At 46.8% G+C, this 17,185-nt stretch overlaps 1 protein-coding gene across 2 annotated transcripts in view; it reads left to right on the top strand.

Annotated features, from left to right (window-relative positions):
- The first annotated feature begins 1,498 nt into the window (after positions 1–1,498).
- The window catches only part of LOC135804848 (homeobox protein Nkx-2.1-like), a 36,427-nt gene continuing 20,740 nt past the window's right edge, over positions 1,499–17,185 (top strand). For both annotated transcript variants that reach the window (XM_065318813.1, XM_065318814.1), the window contains exons 1-2: positions 1,499–1,749; positions 7,432–7,651. In XM_065318813.1, the coding sequence (XP_065174885.1) occupies positions 7,534–7,651 (118 nt within the window). In that variant the 5' untranslated portion in view covers positions 1,499–1,749; positions 7,432–7,533. The remainder of the gene's footprint in view (positions 1,750–7,431; positions 7,652–17,185) is intronic.

A 17,185-nucleotide genomic window follows, 5' to 3' on the forward strand; every position in this document is an offset into this window, starting at 1 on the left:
GCATTTGCATGTGCGCATCCACCTGTGTGTATGTGCGTGCAAGCGCGCACGAGTGTGTGTGCGTGCAAGCGCGCACGCGTGTGTGTGCGTGCACATGTACACGTGTATGCGTGTGTGTGTGTGAGCATTGGCATGTGCGCATCCACCTGTGTGTATGTGCGCACGCGTGTGTGATGAATGCGCGCATGTTCGCACACATGTATGTGTGTGTGTGTGTGTGCGAACAGAGAGTCACATGTGTGTGCGTGTGTGTGCACTCATGCACACTCGCACACATGTGAGTACACGCTTGCAAGCGTGTGTGGGCGTGCGCGCGTGTACACAAGCTCGCACACATGTAGTACGTGCGCGCATGTATGTTCTATCTTGTGATGTTGCCTATCCCATGCTCTCCTTTGGTGCTGCCACGTAGACGTCTGTCGTAGTTCCTGTCAGAAGTGCATGTGGAACTGGCAGTGATTGTCATTCTACCTTTGTTTCAAACAACGTCTCGTTTTCGAGTTACATGATCTCTCACAGGATCCACAAAGTATTTTGTGCAAAAGCAGCTAGGCTCACCTGAACCAGTGAAGAACGAGTACCGGAACAAACAAGCTGGCAAACTGCAACGGAGTTGACACCACCAGCAGATAAATAGGCCAGGCAGAGTACCGACATGGGTGATGATGATCTTGCACGTCCGGTGACTGGTCACTGGTGCATACGGCTGTGGCACTGGCAGTCAGGACTCAGGGACGCGGAGGCCGACTTGTCAGCAAGCAACATCTCGCCTACTCTGCCGGAATCTTCGCTCGACTCGACCTCAGTCAGACCTGGAAATATACTTTTGAAACTTTGCTTGCACGCGTTGCAGAATTGCCGGAGTAGGCGCGAGTATTATTGTGCACTATTGCTGGTACACACTCTATGTTGCGCTTTTGTCCAGAAGCGCCATGCTTCGTGACTAGTGGACCTGACGATGGCAATACTATTCTCACATTCAAAGTCAAAATCGTAATGAAAATGTATGTCACGCTTTGAGAAAGTAAGCTTGCAGCGTCGTCATCTTCTGGACAGGCGCATAGTCACTGATTTGGAATTTTGAGCGTGCGCACCTACTTCTCAAACCGAGAAGTCGGCTGAGAACGAAAAACATTTGCGCCTAAATGCTTGACAATTGTGAATTTGATCGTCGAACAAAATGCGTCCTCGCGATGTCCGTGCACAGCTTTGGGATGGCCAAGAACTCGAAAGCCCTTCTCTGATAGACCCATAACCCATTGCTGAAGAGATCTTGTACTCCATCTCGCCCGACCTGGAGCGCCACTTTTTTGAAGGTCGGCTCCCTGACTATAGCACGTGTTGCTACTTCCGCGCTGAAGCAGGGTGTACCGTGTACATGGTGTAGGTGTACGCGTGAGGCCCCACTACTGGCACTAGTGTTAGTGTTACTCTACAGTTCAGTGATCAGTCGATGCCAATCTGATCAGCCATCGGACGCTTCTTTCGTGTGTTCTGCTATTGTCGGCCATCTGTGTTTCGTGTCCAGTGAAGTGCGCTGTTTCGTGAAAACGCGTTTGTTGTGGGCCCTTTCGAGTCACCGCGCGCAGCACTACTTGTAGCCACAATAGGCTGAATTGAGAGTTGCCCTTCGCATCCAGCGCCAGCTGAAAATTTGGAGAGCGACCCAGAAATATTATTTCCGAGTTCAGAGCCGGACTTCCGGACGTTGAGTGAAAGAAGCGAAGACAACTAACACAGTTTTGGCAGGTGAGGTTATGTTGTGTGTGTGTTTTTAGTTGGCTGAAGTGTGTTGTATTTTGGCTATTCGTTCGCCTTGCGGGCGACATCCTCTATAGTCCTGTAGTAAGGTCGATGAAAAACTGAAGCAGGTGTTGGAAACTCAATGAGCTGCACTTGTGTTCGTGTAGAGGAACACGAACCAGCACACTTGAAAGCACTAGTCTTGAGCGATGTTGTACAGTTCGCTGCAAACGCGCACTACACTGGCGTTTCTGCTGGATTCCTGTCGGGCTGGGGACGGAGCAAACATTTGGTGGGCGTCCCCGTTGTCGCTAGGTTTTGGCTGGATCAGTGACAGGTCGTGGCAATCGTGTGATTCAATCCCCCCAGACTAGAGTTGAAAGATTGTTGCAGGCAATACACATTTTTGTTGCCCAGCAAATCAGGAAGGCATAAGGATAGGGAATCCCCTGTTTAGGCTATGACTATGTGTAACACAAGGTCAATAGCCCATCCCGTACTGGTAGTCAGTCAGGAAAGCTGTGTTATGCCCTAGGTTAACAGGAACATTCGCTAGTAAACCTAGTGTTGCGATCCCCAAATAGGAAAAAAAAGGATGGACAGTGTCTGACATTTCCCAACCTTCTTCATCACACCCAGTCAAAGCAGAATGTTGGGACAGCCATAGTTGCTTACCCTAGGGTCAGAGAGCATGTTACGTCTTTGCCATAGAAGATGACAAATGAACGTTGGTCTTTGTAATAACGTTATTGGCCTGCACAGGAGGCCGGTTGGCCTAATTTGTATTTTGAAGTTTGAAAAGAAATGACTTGAGGTGGCGTTGTGATCGAGATGACAGTAACGTGGCATGTTATAAAATAGCCCGGGAAGGCATGCTACAGTGCATTCACCTGCATATTATACTGTGCATATTGTACTGTGCTTTCGTGTTCCTGGTTGAGAACTCCAAGTACAATGTATATCTATGGGTGTGTTTAGTACACATTCTAGTTATACACACATACGTGAACTTGCAACAAGTGCTGGCAAGTGTTGGCTGGGTTCTAGAACAAGACAAAACGAAGTTCATGAACGGTCTAATCGTAGTGCATACACATTGTGATGGAACACAATCTTACTCCCAGTGACAACTACTTACTTACAAGTACTTGAACCAGGTCTTGTGTGGCGTTGGGGTGAATTCGTGGTGCGATCTCATTTCGGAATAGCAGCATGCAATATGTTGAAATGGGGTTTTCCACCCACAGGGTGCGGTTGGGTTTCCCCTGAAGACAGGTTAGCATGCTGCATGGGTGACCTTGGTACCATCACTGCATCAGGGCGTTGATTTCGGCATGTATGCGTATGCGTATAGTATCAAGGTGACCGCAAGTTAGTTACCTTGAAGTATAGAGAAAATGTATCCTGCACTTTTCGCAAGTGATTAGTCTCTTCTGGTCCCTTCGCAGAAGATCTCGAGGATATCAGAAGTGGTATCCGATTGAAGATGAGTCTGGCAGAATGCTCTCTGAAAATATGATGGTTCCATATAGATATTATGAAAGAGGTCCATATACTTCGTGCAGGTTTGTGAACTCTGCTTTTTGAATGTTTGACAAGCTTCTGGTCTAATGTCGAAATGATGATGCAGCCACCTGGTACCAACTACCGGTAACTTAGTAGTGGTCGAGACTAGTGTAGTGGTGGAGGCCAGGGTCAGAGCATGGACAGGATGAACTCTGTGACCAGTGCAAGGCTCTTGAGATGGTACTCAGCGCAGTTGAGATCAGTTTTGTCAGTTTCTGGTCTTTAAGTTAACCATGACCATTATACCCAGTCCCCACTGGCCTGTAGTGGTGGTAGCTGCCGGAGTCCCTAATCAACTGGCATGGTGGCCTTGCCAAGCTGTTGGAGAATCTTGAGAGCCAGATTCACTTTATAGCACAGATTGCGTTGTGAGTGTTGGTGCGAGTGTCAGTGTGAGTGTTAGCCTGAGTGGCAACAAACACATTTTTCTTGAGTAGCTCCTAGTCTTTCCTGCATGCCAGGCTCTTGGAGAAAAGAGGGTGAGCTGTTTCTGGTGCTCCCAATTGCTCTTGATGTTCCCCTGGACTGGCTACCACTGTGCTGATATCCACAGCATGGATACCACCCAGGGCACAGAGTTAGGAGGACAGGTGCAATGTTATGGTGAAGGATCCTAAGTGGCATTCGAATTCCATAATCACGGATGTCACACACACACACACACACACACACCAGTAGTATAACAGTGCAATGGGAGATGTGTTAGGTGAAGGTGTGTATGATCAGGGCCGACACCACTGGTATAGCGCCCGGGACGCGACCCATGTTCATACCCGTCTCCACCAATTCCAGATTTCATACCACAGGGGGACCCCTGGGGATCTGGCTCCTGGTCTGGTAATACAGTATTGTATTAGAAGGGCTACAGAGTCTTCACGTGCGAACTTTTACATGCAAAGGGTATCAATGATAGCGCACCTTTGTACCAGGGGCATAGCCCGGGGTTCATTCGCAGTGGCTCAGTCCTGGCTATTTAGATACTAGTACTGCATGCCCGGGTATCAACTTTCACTAGTACAGTACTGTTTTGTAACAGGATTGGTGGGACCCCCCCCCCTCCCCCCCCCCCCCCAAAGCTGGGCCATGATGCAGTTGGCCTGCTCCCACCACGCACACGTACCTAGCGCTGGTTTTCTTTGAACATCATTCCATGTAAAGCACAAAGCACTGAACTGCAACAATGAACATTCCTAATCGTTCAGTGAGCCGTGCCCCCCCCCCACCCTTGATTGAGATGGTGCACACGCAAATGCTCTGTTGTTGACGTTGGTTTTGTTTCCATGTGAATCACGTGAACCAGGCGGAGTGGTTCATATGAAGCATCCCCGTGAGAAAATTGGGACCCCGAACACGCAAAGTGCGCAAATCCTAAAGAGTACGTCTTCTTCCTACCGTGTGTTATGACTGTTTTGTTGATACCGTTACGTGTTGGATACTCGTTTAGTCACGACTTTCTGTGGTGGTCACGTAAAAAGGTACTGGAGACTGGAGACCCTTAGTAGGGCTTCACTGTACTGGCTTATCAGCTCCATGTGCATAGTAAACTCAACGCAAAGAGAAATTTAAGGATTGCAGTAAACAGAAGCAGCTAAAGCGTCATTTCGCGGAGGTTTTATTCAGGTGTCACGAACAAATTCTAGTGAAAGTGGTGCGGATGGACAAAGAGAAACAATGGCTCAAGAACGCTACATTGTACGCAACATCCCGACATTAGAAACATTTCTACAGGTCGACATTCAGTAAATCTAACAGAGTCCGTGTAAAACCTTTGTGAAATGACGCTTAAGCTTGTGCTGTTTATTGCAGTCCTTAAACTTTTGTCACCTCGCCGCCTTTTCAAAGAGAATTTTTTCGGCTTGGAACCCTGTCCTTCAACAGTTTGAAAACACTCAGAATGTCGTCTGTTAGGCAACCATGCTGTGCAATACAAACTTGGTATGAAATCTTTGAGGTCATGCAGCGAACGGAATTTGTTACTACGACGTTCAGCTGTCGTCCTTTTTCTTGGCACCCCATTGTCCAGAACAGTCTGCTGTGGCAAGCCATTGAATATTAATTGCATTGCTGGTATGTTTGAGGATGGGAAATCAAATTATTGATCACAAGATGAATAATCGGCCAGGGCGCACCAGTGGCGTTTGATTAACCGTAGTTATCAAGCCATTAACACATCAGCTGTCGTTTCCGAAGACAATGTACAACCTTTCTTCTGGTATAATTTATATTATTATTATTTTATTGTCTTTTATGAAATTCCAGTAAGGGTAGGTGAGGATTATGTCCACGTGTATGCCATGCGGGCTGTGCCGAGGGCAGTGATGATATCTAGGATGAAATTCGGAAATGGGCAGGTTTATTAATGGAGTACATAGTTTGTTACTAATTCTAAACAGTCTCTTTGGCATTATACCGTGATGTACTGTAGTATCATTTCTCAGCTTTTGAAGATGTACCATTATGATTTCAGCTGTCAGGCGGTGCAATACGTGGGTGGTCTGGTGCAGAGGCGTGGGCATGATAGTAGGGGTGAAAGTCCGAACACATTGACACACCATCATAGAATACCTCAGCTTTAGTCCATGAGCTGTATTTTGTCGGATGTGCTCCATTATGCCTGTGCTTCTGCACTATTAGTATTACTCAGTTGAAACCTGTCACCAGTATATGCACAGTACAGGGATGGGAAGGCAGATGTAGTCTGTCAGGTGGATATCGGTAACAACTGTATGAGCTGTGGCCGCATCACTTCCTTGGTTGCAGTACAAGGTGCTAATGGCCAATGATTTGGCGGAATACGAGCAGGAAGCGATTGTGCATGAAGAATGCTTTCGTCCCAGGCTGCCATCACTTGCAAGTTCTCCAACATGGCTGTTTCCCATCGCAATGACCGCAATGGCCTGGACTCCACATGGTCCACCAGGAAACAAAGCTAGGGATTGAAGCAGGGTGAATTGAAACATTTTTAGAAGTTCGTGTCGCTGCCATTCAGCAGTTTTGCAGCGCTCTATTGAAGAGAACAAACTCTCTCTTTATAAGGAAGAAGAAAGTGGAGCAGAGGAAATGTTGGATATGGAACTGCCTGTGCAGGACACGGTTTCCTGCTTGAAAGCACAATCATGGAAAAACGTACAACCCCTTCCAAAGGCGAACGAATAGGAGCAAACCGCTATTCAGTATATCTTTTATAGCCTACCCCCAGCACGGCGATGTGTGTAAAAAGAGTGACTTCAAGCGACAATGTCCAGTGGAGTCACACCCACAACCTGCATGCTGGCTTTGGTATTTTGTGAGCAAATTGGAGGGAGGTCAACAACTTGTACAATCAATCATAATCGCCACAGTACACATGTGCATGGGAAAGAATTTGGCAAGCAACATGGAATCCTTTAGGCTACACTGTAGTACTGGGCAACTGGGCAATCCTGACTGGTGTTGCTATGGTAGTGCTGGCCTTGCGAGAAAATTTGCTTGAGACATGTGGACTGGTTGGCAGGCTGGTAAATTGTAGCATATACAGTGACGTGTTGAACATTGTGAAGACAGAGATCCATGTGTAAATAGGGGTATGGCACCCATTCAGGAAATTGAGGTTGCCATGGTAGTACAAGTAGGTTGTTGTTTAGTCTGCGCTAAGTGCACATCATGCGGAAGACCAAAGATCACTCTTACCGAGATTACCTAGTACCAGTTCAACATTTCTATTGGAATAGGTTACTGTGCAGCAACTTATTCTCTACTGTTTATGCCTGTCATCATTATTCGTCTGCCATCAGTACATCAAAACTCTGCACCTTAATGGCCCACCATTCAGCTTGGACTAACACGCTGGCACCTGACAAGAATAAATGGCGTGTCGGACCCAGAAGCTGTCATTTTACTGAACCTCATATGGAGACTCCATCGGCATCCATGTATGCAGGCACAAGCCCTCACCAGATGATTGTTCTGAATTAGGAGAAAATGCACATGCACCATGCCCCGCTCACTTCTAAGGTGACGATCCAAACCAGTTCTGGAGTGCCGTATGGCAGGGTTTCTCATGAGCATGAAACAGGTGGAAAGTTCCTATATAGAGCTAACGTTTAGTGTTTATATTCCGTTTCTCTGTGTTTTTGACTACAGTTCCACATAGTCTTGAGAAGATCAGGAGTAGTAGTGCCTGGAAAGCTGCCACTCTCGCAACCCCAGTCACTCGTTGATCACCTAGAGCAGCAGTACAAGTATATGGCAATGGCACACGCTACTGCCACCAGCGCCTCATCATCATCATCCTCGGCGTCATCATCGTCCGGTGGGACCATGAACAAAAGCAAACTTTCACTGGACCTATCCACCACAGTTGGTAAGTAAACCGAAGCAGGCTAGTATTGGACCTGTTTACCACACACTGTTTGGAAGTCAACAAAAGCAAGCTTGTATTGGACCTATTCACCACAGTTGGGAAGTGAACTCGCCGATACCTACACCTTAGAGAACCACTGGGTTTCTCAAAACCGGCATTAAAGAATAACGGTGTAAAGAAGAGCAATCTGCAGAAGCGTTGTTCATAATACATATAGAGCTTTTCTTGGTGTCTGAATGACAAGCATTCAGAAACCCGTCTTTTTCTTTTCCACTCTGCGCAGTCCCAGGATTTGAAGTTAGAGGCCCTCGGAGACCAGCCTCACTATTTGGCGGATGTTTGGGATTGCATGCAGTATCTGTTTGAGCTGGATTTTTTGGTATATGCTCAGCATAGTGCATGGGTGTACAGTGCACCGTACTTTCCGGAGTATAAGCCGCACTTTGAACACTCAAAACTAACCCAAAGGGGGGGGGGGGGGGTACAGCTTATACTCCGATAATCAAATTTACGGTGATAAATAGGATGGATGTCTGTATTTCGTGGCAAAAACTGGGGGCCGTGCTCTGGATTATACAGTGTGTGCATCCTTAATCCCCGGCACCGCCACAGAAAAGGTATCATTCGCCTTTGTGCTGGTGGATGTAAGTAGGCACAGGGTTGGAAAAGGGAAAGACAGTGCCACCCCCCCCCCCCTCCCCCCCGGTACGGTTGTGGCATTGCTATGGTTACCTATCAAGCATGTCAACTGAATGGTACATGGTAGTGGCAGGCAACGAGGAGAAGAGGATGAAGAATGTGTTTTTACTCCGAGTTTCACGCACTAGGCAATCATCAGACGACACTGTGTCTTCTTGTTGGAAGTAGCTCTGCTATTCGGCATTGAGCACTCTATTGGACGGCCCGGAACCTCTCTGTTTTGTTAGTGGCATGCATTGAGTTGGAGGGAAAGGGTTGTGATTACAGTGGAACTCTGAAAAGGTGTACCTCCTTGGCCTCAAGTGACAGAGAAACGTACCGAGGCTCCGTCACACGTGTACTTCTCACCCCGCCGATTCCAGCACCGTGTAATATTCAAAATAATTTCCTGGGTTTACAGAGCGTGGAGCACCCAGCACTCTGTGACTGGCATTGCTGTTCTGCCGTTGCAAGACCAAGCACTGGCAAGCAACAAGTCATAATCCAGTCAACTCATGGCTTGAGTATTGTCAATCGTGCTTTGCTGGAACATGGTCAACATGCTGTACTGTAATTCCGTGCATATAAAGGTAACAGACCCACCAGGTTGTACCTGGATATAAGCCCGGCATTGGCTAATAAACAGACGCAAGTATAGGCTTGTCAAGAAGAACGTTTCACAATACATGACTGTACTAGTATGGACCCTTGTTACCATGGTAAAAGCAGGTCAGTGCAGTTTACCAGTGCTGTACAGTAGACCCAGTATGTACGCGCTACAATGTGAGTTTTCGTCGGCGGGGAAGCGTACCCCATAGAAAAGGGACTGGTATGTAGAGTTGCACACTGATGGGGAATGTGATAATGTCCTGTGAAGAGTCTGAAAAAGAGGGAGTTACGGTTTTAAGCGAGTCCAGCACTTCAAGGGACAGGCCGAGTGCCGTGCTATACACAATTTGTACTTCTACAATTACACATGACCCGCATACCATGGAGTCGTTCAATCAGTGTTCTAGAGCAGCCATGATCATCGGCAAATTACATTGCTTTCAAAAGGACGGTGATGAGCAGGGGCGTAGGACACGCTGTGGTCACTACGGTATTGACCGCACCACTTTTGCCCGGGGTACTCCCTGAATCAACAAAATGCACTGATTAATAATAATAACGAGAGAGCTTGGAAGCTCTGGGCCCAACGCTATGCTTTTTTGCCTTGATGACCTAGGCAAAAATTAATTTTTCATTTCTCCTTTTTTTGTTCAAGACATAACCTGGGATTCGAACCCACACTATCGCCCTGCATGCATCCCCCTATACACTTTGCATACATACTAATTCTTCCAAGTTGCTTCACGTTATGATCTTGCATTTGAAAGCCCTATTTGAATATCGTGGCCAGCTGTTTGTGGCCGGCCAGCCGTCTTTGATGGTATGGTACGGTACGGGACAGATACGGTCGAGGGTAATACGACACCGTCTACCGACCTAGGCAAAAAAAAAAGCATAGGGATCTTATAAATTTTTCAATTCTCCTATTTTTTCAGGCATAACCTGGGATTCGAACCGCGCTATTGCCCTACATGCATTCCCCAATACACTTCGCATTCATACTCATTCTTCCAAGTTGCTTCACGTTGTGATCTTGCGTTTGAAAGCCCTATTTGAATATTGCGGCCAGCTGTATGTGGCCAGCTGTGTTTGATGGTACGGTACGGTACGGTACAGATACGGGATAGCGCCAGGCGTGACACAAACACACAAATACCAAATTAAAGCTGTGTGGACCCTGGCCAGCGCCAGACGTTACTGAAGTAACGTCCTCTGCATAGCTACGGGAATAATAATAATAATAATAATAATAATAATAATAATACCACAGCACGCGTAATAATATAATTATGTGAGTATAATTACACGTTCCAATTCTGTCCTATCTCCTATGATCAAATTCCATTATCAAGATAATTATTAATACGGTGCACTGATGATGACCTGTGACGCCAGATCATGGATTGTCGGCCAGATTTCTCCATGTAGGCTTGTCCAGAGCGATGGCCCTCACATTCTCCAGCTGATTGCTGTGCTTCAAGTCGATGTTCCTTCTCTGTAAGTCGCTTGTGATGCGCGTCGCAATGGATGTCCTTGGACGTCCACGCCCAGCCTTGGCATCTCCTGCAAAATAGCCCATCAGCGCGATCCATGGCGGCGCATCTCTGTCCATACGGAGAATATGGCTGGTTAGCTGCCATCTTCTCCTGCCCACGATGTCAGATAGTGGTTCCGTGTTGCACCTCTCATACAGCTCAGTATTTTATATCCTGGCTGGGTAGACTATGCCAATGAGCCGTCGGAGCTGCTTCCGGTGGAATACGTTAAGTGATTCTGCTTGTGCCACCGTGAGCCCCCATGCGCCGCAGTTATACAAAAGAACGGGCAGAACCAGGGCATTATACAGTCGGATGCGCCTCTGCTCACTGACCTTCCCACGCCTCAGCCAGAGGCTATACATCCTACCATATGCACTCGAAGCGAGGTCTTTCCTCTGCTCCAAGTCCTCGCTGTCGCCAATGAGGGACCCTGGCTGCCTGCTGGACCGCCAGGACTCTGAAGTTGATGTCAGATGCAAGAATTCGGTCTTGGTCTCGTTTACTGTAAGGGACCAATCCCCGAGTTCTGCGCTAATGATGGGGAGGCTTCGCTTCAACCACTCCTCACTGGTTGAGTACAATGTCACATCATCGGCGTAACCTGTTTCTCCGGGTATGTGACGGTCGGCGAAAGGGGCGTTAGGGAAGGTTTGCTCTCACTTGGCGCAGTGCTTCCTCCAGGTAACAAATAAAAAAGAACAGGGCTCAGGCCATCTCCCTGGGGGGGGGGGGGGGGGGGGGCGATGGTGCTGAGAAGCGGATTGGCTGTTGCCTTTCCTACTTTCACTGATATCTGTGTGTGGAACAGTAGGTGCTGGATCATGCGCACTTCATCGGGGCCAGTCACTGATGCCATGACGTCTAACAGTTCGGTGCGATCGATCGTGTCGAACGCACAGGACATGTCAATCCCCAGCATGTGGCATTCCCAGTTGTATCGATTCGCCTTGGCCGCAATCCAGCGCTGTGTCCATACCACATCTGTTGTACTTCGGCCTTGTCTGAAGCCAGATTGAGTTGGACCGACATAACGAGCAATGTCCTTTGCGATTCGGCAGAGCACCACAAGGGAGAAAACTTTTCGGATGGTGTTCAGGAGGACAATGGGACGCAGGCTAGTCACGGGTCCTCTAGGTTTTTTTGGTTTTTGTAAAGGAATCAGTGTGCCAAGTCCGATGAACGATGACATGTCAGCACCCTCTGCTACGCTTTGGTTGATGATGTCTGCCGCTACGATGGATAGTTGTGATGTTCCATACTTCAGTAATTCTCCAGGAACTTTGTCCGGCCCACAAGCCTTTCCGTTTTTGAGTCGTTTCATCGCTGTTTCCACCTCCACTGGAGACACTGCCACACTTAGCCGGTGAGGGACTGGCTTCTGGATAGCAGCTGATTGATCTCTACAGAATAAATCCTTGAAGTGCTCCGTGACGCGCTCTGCCTTTTGCTTATCTGAAGTCAAAATGTGGCCATCAGCAGATGCACTGATTTGGGCTCTAAAATTTGACAATCTTCAGAGGAGCCACCCCAACCCCCCAAGTAAATTGTGCTTGAGGTGGCTGACCATACCACCCTAGAATACCGAATTCCGACGCCCCTGATGTGACAATAATATTATGGCAAGACCTCCGATCACAACTGCTAGGAACCAGGGAGTAATCGCTGCTATGAACAATATTTTATCCTCCCCTGGAAATATTGTTGCCAATAGAAGGTCGTTCCTTTGGGGGGGGGGGCATGGAATGCGTGGTGTCGAAAGTTGGGACTTCTGGTGGTAGTGAGGGGGTGAGGGGCTGGAGTGCAAATAACGACGACAGATACTGTGCTGCATCCTTGTACTGAGCAATGTGTTAGCTGCCTGTCATGGTGGTACTAGTATTAGGACAACAACCCGAGGCTGTCTGCATCACTGATTGATTCGGTATCAGGCACACAGTCATGGTCGCCTTGATGAGATCATACAGTCATATCATGACTCGTATGACATCATGTCACCATGGTAACCATGTGCTGCAAGATGGCTCCAGAGCCAATGCTACTGGCGAGAGACTTCTGCTGTGCACGTGCTAGTGGCCCGGGCGATGCATATCCAAACTGTAGGCACATTCTCGAGAACGGGTACACAATCCTTCGGTAGGTCTCAGGCAGCTGAGGAGAAAATAAACATGTTCTCAGTGAAAGGTAAAGCTGGAAGAGGTACTACATGTACTGGCAATATAGGGTTGGTTACGTGCCAGGAGCCGCTCACACGGGCATTGCCAACTCAGCAATGTCTACACTGCATGCATAGAGTGTATGCCCGGTAGGGTGGCATCATGTCTATTATGTAGAATAGGAAATGGTAGAATTTACAATTACAGAAGGCGGTGACATGATTACAATGTGGCTCAAACACGTACACCAAGAACATTGTTCATAACCTGACGAGAACCAAATGCAACATACGGTAACACAGACTGTACAGGTAGTGCACAGTGCTGTAAATATACAAAATTCCGGCACTTCACGATTTTTTACATTTCGGCGGCGATTTATTTTCGGCGTGGGGTAGAGGGCATGATATAGTGCAACAGATGCTGTGAAACTTTTCATCGGCGTTTTAATTTAGGCGTTTTGGGTCGATGCCGAATATAGCCGAAATTAAATAGCTGCCAAAAATTTGTATATCTATTATTTACAGTATCCTGTTTGAACACACAGAGCACAGGGTGCAGCCGTTCACACGCCGAATGTACACGCTTCTAATACAGAAAGATGTTACTCAGAACTACTGCTTGTTAAAAGAGGGCAACATAATGCCACTTGCCACAGCTAGCACTACGCACCTGAAAGAGGCAATGTTTGATGGTCAATGGTTGACTTTCCGATTCCGCTGCCTTTGGCCATATCACCTCCAATGTTGCTGCCTACAAGCCTCAGGCCTGTTTTCTGTTTCGATCCTTGTCTTCTTCTCAGTGTGACTCCCCATGGTTCATCGTCTTGGCATTCCGCCTCATGGATATGCTCCTTTCCCACCTGTTTTGATTTGGAAATTCTTATCTTTCGTCGCGAGCCGCGTTGTCTGTTGCCTATTTTCACTACTTCCTTTAGTATCTTTGATGAGAAGGGATTGCACATGTTTGGCGCAATTTATGCGGTGGAGTAATACTGTATCTTCTTTGTTGAATGTTTGGTGTATGGAGGTGTAGAAAATTGAAATCCAGCTAAATTCAAAAATCATGGGAAAGTCTCTAACATCGTAATGAACAATGAAGCCATCCATTCCAGCCTGTGCTGTTCAAAGTGCTCAAGTATTATTTTTCCGGTTGGCAGAGAGGTGGATGCAGCAAGGATGGGGATTGCTGTGTCAAGTCTCTTGCTACCCAATCGACAACAGAGTTTAGTTTTATCAGCCATGCATCCTCTCTAAGCTTGGAGCAGGGAATCCCAACAAGCTTCGGCCTTCTTACCGACAACGCTCAGCGTTGCTTGAATGATCAAAGGTAATATGTTAGAGGCTAAATCTCGAAATTTTACTCGTGTATAAGAACATTGTGGTGATCTACTGCATGATAGTGTCCTGCCCTCCCCCCTCTCTCCCCCCCCCCCCTCACCACCTGCCCAAGAGGCTGGGAATGTTCTGTTGTCAGAATGACAGAATAATGAAAAGAAGGCTGACACGTGAACACCGTGGATATGCTGCACAATTGATGACTAGTGCAGTCCTCATCTGGACGTTGAGCCGTGAGCGTAGCAGTGTGCGCTACAAAGGACGATATGTAAGTGTAAATATATATGGCAAGATGACATGAAAGTATTTTATGAATGAAAGTTTCAGGACTTGTGATCCTGTGCGTGGAGAAATGAGTGGTGTCGAGGTGAAACGGCTGCAAAACAGCATAACTCGATTAAAAGCGTTCCCCAACGTTGGGGCTTTTTTGGTGCTTTCTTGTTGCCTTTTCAAGTCTGCATCACCTTGAATTGTAGAATACAACAGTATCAGACTAACTCTGATTCCCCCGGCCTCCTTGGCCTAGTCTGATCGACTCAGTGCCCAAACCATAATATGTTGAGGGGTTTGAACTCCAGAGTTTAAATTAATTTATCATCCCATCGAAATCTTCTATCACCCCCCCCCCTCCTTTCCCCTCATACTACGGTTTCCCCAAATTGGCCGGCCAAAAATTTCGCCGAAAACGAGACTTATCGAAAAATCGCTAAGCTTTTCGCAGATTTAAGAGGGTTCCTTTGAGAATCGCCGAAATCTACCAAATATTGTTGCAATGTGCGTTTACATGTAGGAACGAATGATGTTGCTGCAAGAATGACCGCTCGAGCTCTCTCCTTTACTTGTGGTACTAGTGCATTTAGGTCGTGTGACTCGTGTCCTTTGACCTCCTCTCAAACAAACATACGCCATTAGAAGATCGTTACTAATAAAATCCCCAACTGGGCCGGCCGAAAAATTCGCCGAAAACGAGACATCAAAAAATTGCTAAGCTTTTCGCCGATTTTGGAAGGTGCCTTTGAGAATCGCCGAAAATCTACCAAATCTTCCAATATCCCACTAATTTTGAAGCCAATGCGCCAACAAATCTTTTAGCCGATTTTCCAATATATTCCAATTTTGCAGCCCATTTTTGAACAATCAGCTGATTTTGCAGCCGTATCTGATGTATTTTTGAGCCGAACGAAAAGCCGAATGGGCGAAAAAATCGGGCCGAGTTGGGGAAACTTTAGCCTACCTCATACCCTGTCGGATCCTCGCCTGGGATGGTGCCTGAGGGGAGGAATGGGGGTGGTAGATGATGATACCTGGCCCGTTATTAAACTCAAGCTATACTCAAATCTGTGGACAGCAACTGTTTTGCTCTGTTAGAGCTCCTCAGCACAGCTCAGAGGACCGAAGCGGAGCTCTTCGCAATGAAATACGTTTCCGTGAAGCAAAGCATTTTTATAAAGAGCTGCACACCCCGCCAAGAGTGCTCGAAATGCTCCATACTCAAGCTATGAAGTAAAAAAAGTGATTGGCTTATGAGCAACACTGGCTCACACTCAATCACTGCTTTTCACAAATTCCTGATGATGGTTACTTTATGACCGAACCGTTGAATTGATTTTGTTCTGAAATGAATTTGTGAAAAGAACTTAGAAGTGATTGAGTGTGAGCCGCTTCTCACAAGCCCCTTTTTACTTACCAAGCTGCGTGATGCATCCTCCACGATTTTTAAACGCTATAAAGTAGTGCAACAATGACTAAAGAGTGTCCTGCAGCAGGTTCAACCTTCATCTTTTCTTACTATTTACTGTGACTAGAAGTGCTGTTGTTAGTCCTTATGTTAGAATAGTCCAAACAAACAAAACAAAGTGGCCTCTTCTCTCTCTCAGTCTCAGTGAAAACCTTTATCATTCCCTTAAATTGATGGTTACTTAAGCTTACTTTCCTATCTACATTGTATTTTGAAGAACACACTTGCCTGCCTTCCTTACATCATTGGTCGAATTCTTTTTTCTTGGCATATTGAAGTTCAATGTCATTCCTGCCATATCAAGGCCAATGCCATTCCTGTCACTTATCCTGAGGATGAGATAGTCATCCATCGGTGTGATCCTGAATGCCTATCACTCATCGGGAGAAGAGGGAGAGGTGTTCCTCTCTATCTACCCTTTCCACATCTCAACACTTGTAATTCGCCTCTTCAAATGCTCTGGATCTCAATCACTTGCTGAGTATAGCACTGAGGCGCAGGAGCTTGACATTGTTTGTCTAGATTGAAAACACTCTAAGATCCTTGAAGTTCCTCCTGGGTTGTCAACTCTCCAAGATCCTTGAAGTTCTTCCTGGGTTGTCAGCAGCACTCCAAGTTAAAATTAAATTGTTCAAGAGCCTTGAAATTGCATCCCCTTTGCAGTTCACTAGTCACCATACTGCAATAAGAGAGTGCCCTCCTGTTCAAACTGAAAGTAATTTCCTTCCACTCCTGTCACTATTCCTCCAGCTGGAATTTGTGCGAGCTGAGATACAGAGCACTTGTCCCACCTCTCCCAGGCTCCGGTCCAAAATTTGATCAGTGAGGGGTGTCCAGCAGTTTGTTGGCTATGAGTTGGAAGCAGATGATAATGCTTTGGCATGACAGTGAACACCAGTGTGAAGTGTTCCTTCCACTCCACTTTCACTGCTGCACTTCACATGAGCAATGATGCTACCCGCACTACCTCCCATATCGAACGCCAAACATTCCCTAGTCTCTTTCTCCTCCCATCCATGTCCCGGCCAGGCCTATTTGGACTCTCATCTATTTGTGCTGACCATTTAAATGCACTGCCTGCTGTCATACGATCCCAGCATATATTTTCTGCTTTTTCGCTCCACCTACTTATAATTTCTCCTTGGACACCCTGTAAGAAGGCCACAGGCCTGTTGGGTATACATGTACATGTACTTGTACACAAGTATAACATGAATTACTGCTACTAAAAACTACTACCGGTACTACTACTACTGCACGTGGATGAACTACTACATTGATGTTATCCAGCTAATCACTGGTCAGGCCGTTCTAAAAGGTCATGAGAGAGAGAGAGAGAGAGAGAGAGAGAGAGACGCGAGAGAGAAAGAGAGAAGCACTAGAGATACAGATAGGCAGATAGAGAACTAGATGAAGAAAGAGAGAAAATGAGTGATAATGAGATAGAGAAGCGATAGAGGGAGAGAGAGAGAGAGAGAGAG

This window comes from Sycon ciliatum, chromosome 1 (assembly GCF_964019385.1).
Source record: "Sycon ciliatum chromosome 1, ocSycCili1.1, whole genome shotgun sequence".
Classification (NCBI taxonomy): domain Eukaryota; kingdom Metazoa; phylum Porifera; class Calcarea; order Leucosolenida; family Sycettidae; genus Sycon; species Sycon ciliatum.